At 49.7% G+C, this 1556-nt stretch overlaps 1 protein-coding gene across 3 annotated transcripts in view; it reads left to right on the top strand.

The window, feature by feature from the left end:
• lyst (lysosomal trafficking regulator) overlaps positions 1-1556 on the top strand; it is a 59847-nt gene that overhangs the window by 54675 nt on the left and 3616 nt on the right. For all 3 annotated transcript variants that reach the window (XM_037973494.1, XM_025007642.2, XM_025007641.2), the window contains 4 exons: positions 66-164; positions 712-851; positions 926-1023; positions 1145-1301. In XM_037973494.1, the coding sequence (XP_037829422.1) occupies positions 66-164; positions 712-851; positions 926-1023; positions 1145-1301 (494 nt within the window). The remainder of the gene's footprint in view (positions 1-65; positions 165-711; positions 852-925; positions 1024-1144; positions 1302-1556) is intronic.

The following is a 1556-nucleotide window of genomic DNA, read 5'->3' as shown; positions in this document are numbered from 1 at the left end:
CCCCCCCCCCCCCATCTGTGTTACACAACCACGCCGGCGTCTAACCGCCCCTCCTCCCCCTCCAGGTGACCAGCTGCGCCTGGGTGCCCGATGGCTGCCAGCTATTTACGGGCAGCAAGTGCGGAGTCATCACCGCCTACAGCAACCGCTTCACCAGCGCCGCGGTAGGTTTCCATGGCGACGCCCCCTGCCTCCACACCCCACCCCCACCTCTCCAGGCTCAAACGCTCGGCTTCATTAGTCACTCAGCAGTGGGATCAGGAGGTTCAGGTCTTCAAACCCGGATCCACTTCCTGTTTCCTCGTACTCGTCATCGAAAGGGCGAACGCTGTCTGTCAGCGAAATATCACAGGCGACCCCATTCAAGATGGCTGCCGCTGTCAACTAATCTTAAAAAAAGCAGAAAAATGGCCGACTCTTTGCTGGATTCTGTCATTCTAAAGAGACATTTCAGCTTTTTTCTCACTGAACAAACACAGACTGATGTTTTATTAAAACATAAAACTTATTTTCATGTTTTTGTTCACACGTGGCCCCTGATCCGCTGTTGTGCTGTTAGCGAAATATCTCATGAAGCAGTGGACCCATTTTAAAGAAACCCTGAAGTGGTTTTTAGCTCCGGCGATTTTACAGAAACTCATTCCGTTTAAGTTGTTGTTGTTTTTTATCCGTCTCTAAAGTGATTTGTGATCTCGGGCTCTTCTCTCGAAGCCGTCAGAGATGGAGGTGGAGTCTCAGGTCCACCTGTACGGACACACGGGGGAGGTCACCGGTCTGTTCGTCTGCAAACCCTACAGCATCCTCATCAGCGTCAGCAGCGACGGCACCTGCATCCTCTGGGACCTCAACAGGTCGGGCTGCCCGCAGCAGGAAAATGGCCGCCGCTGCTTTGATTTATTAACCCTTTTTTATTTTCTCCCCTCAGACTCTGTTACGTCCAAAGCCTCACGGGCCACAAAAGTCCCGTGACGGCCGTCTCCGCCAGCGAGACGACGGGAGACATCGCCACGGTTTGCAACTCCGGTGAGGGTCGCTCCGTCACGTCGGCGTGTCACAGATTTAGCTCAGAGGTGTGTGTTCTGGTCCTAATGAGAGTGCTGTTCTGTGTGTGTGTGTGTGTGTGTGTGTGTGTGTGTGCGCGCAGAGGGAGGGGGCAGCGACCTTCGCCTGTGGACGGTGAACGGTGACCTGATTGGACACGTCCACTGCAGAGAGACCATCTGCTCGGTGGCGTTCTCCAACCAGCCGGAGGGCGTCTCTGTCAACGTCATCGCTGGTGGTCTGGAGAACGGCGTCGTCAGGTAACATATACAGGTGCTGGTCATAAAATTAGAATATCATGAAAAAGTAGATTGATTTCAGTAATTCCATTTAAAAAGTGAAACTTGTATATTATATTCATTCATTACATACAAACTCATATATTTCAAATGTTTATTTCGTTTAATTTTGATGATTACAAATGACAACAAATGAAAATCTCAAATTCATCATATCAGAAAATTAGAATATTACTGAAGACCAATAAAAACAAAGGATTTATAGAAATGTTGGCC

Source organism: Kryptolebias marmoratus, linkage group LG22, assembly GCF_001649575.2.
Source record: "Kryptolebias marmoratus isolate JLee-2015 linkage group LG22, ASM164957v2, whole genome shotgun sequence".
Taxonomy (NCBI): Eukaryota; Metazoa; Chordata; class Actinopteri; order Cyprinodontiformes; family Rivulidae; genus Kryptolebias; species Kryptolebias marmoratus.
The sequence above is the reverse complement of the archived record's forward strand: the minus strand, read 5'-3'. Positions and strand labels throughout refer to the sequence as shown.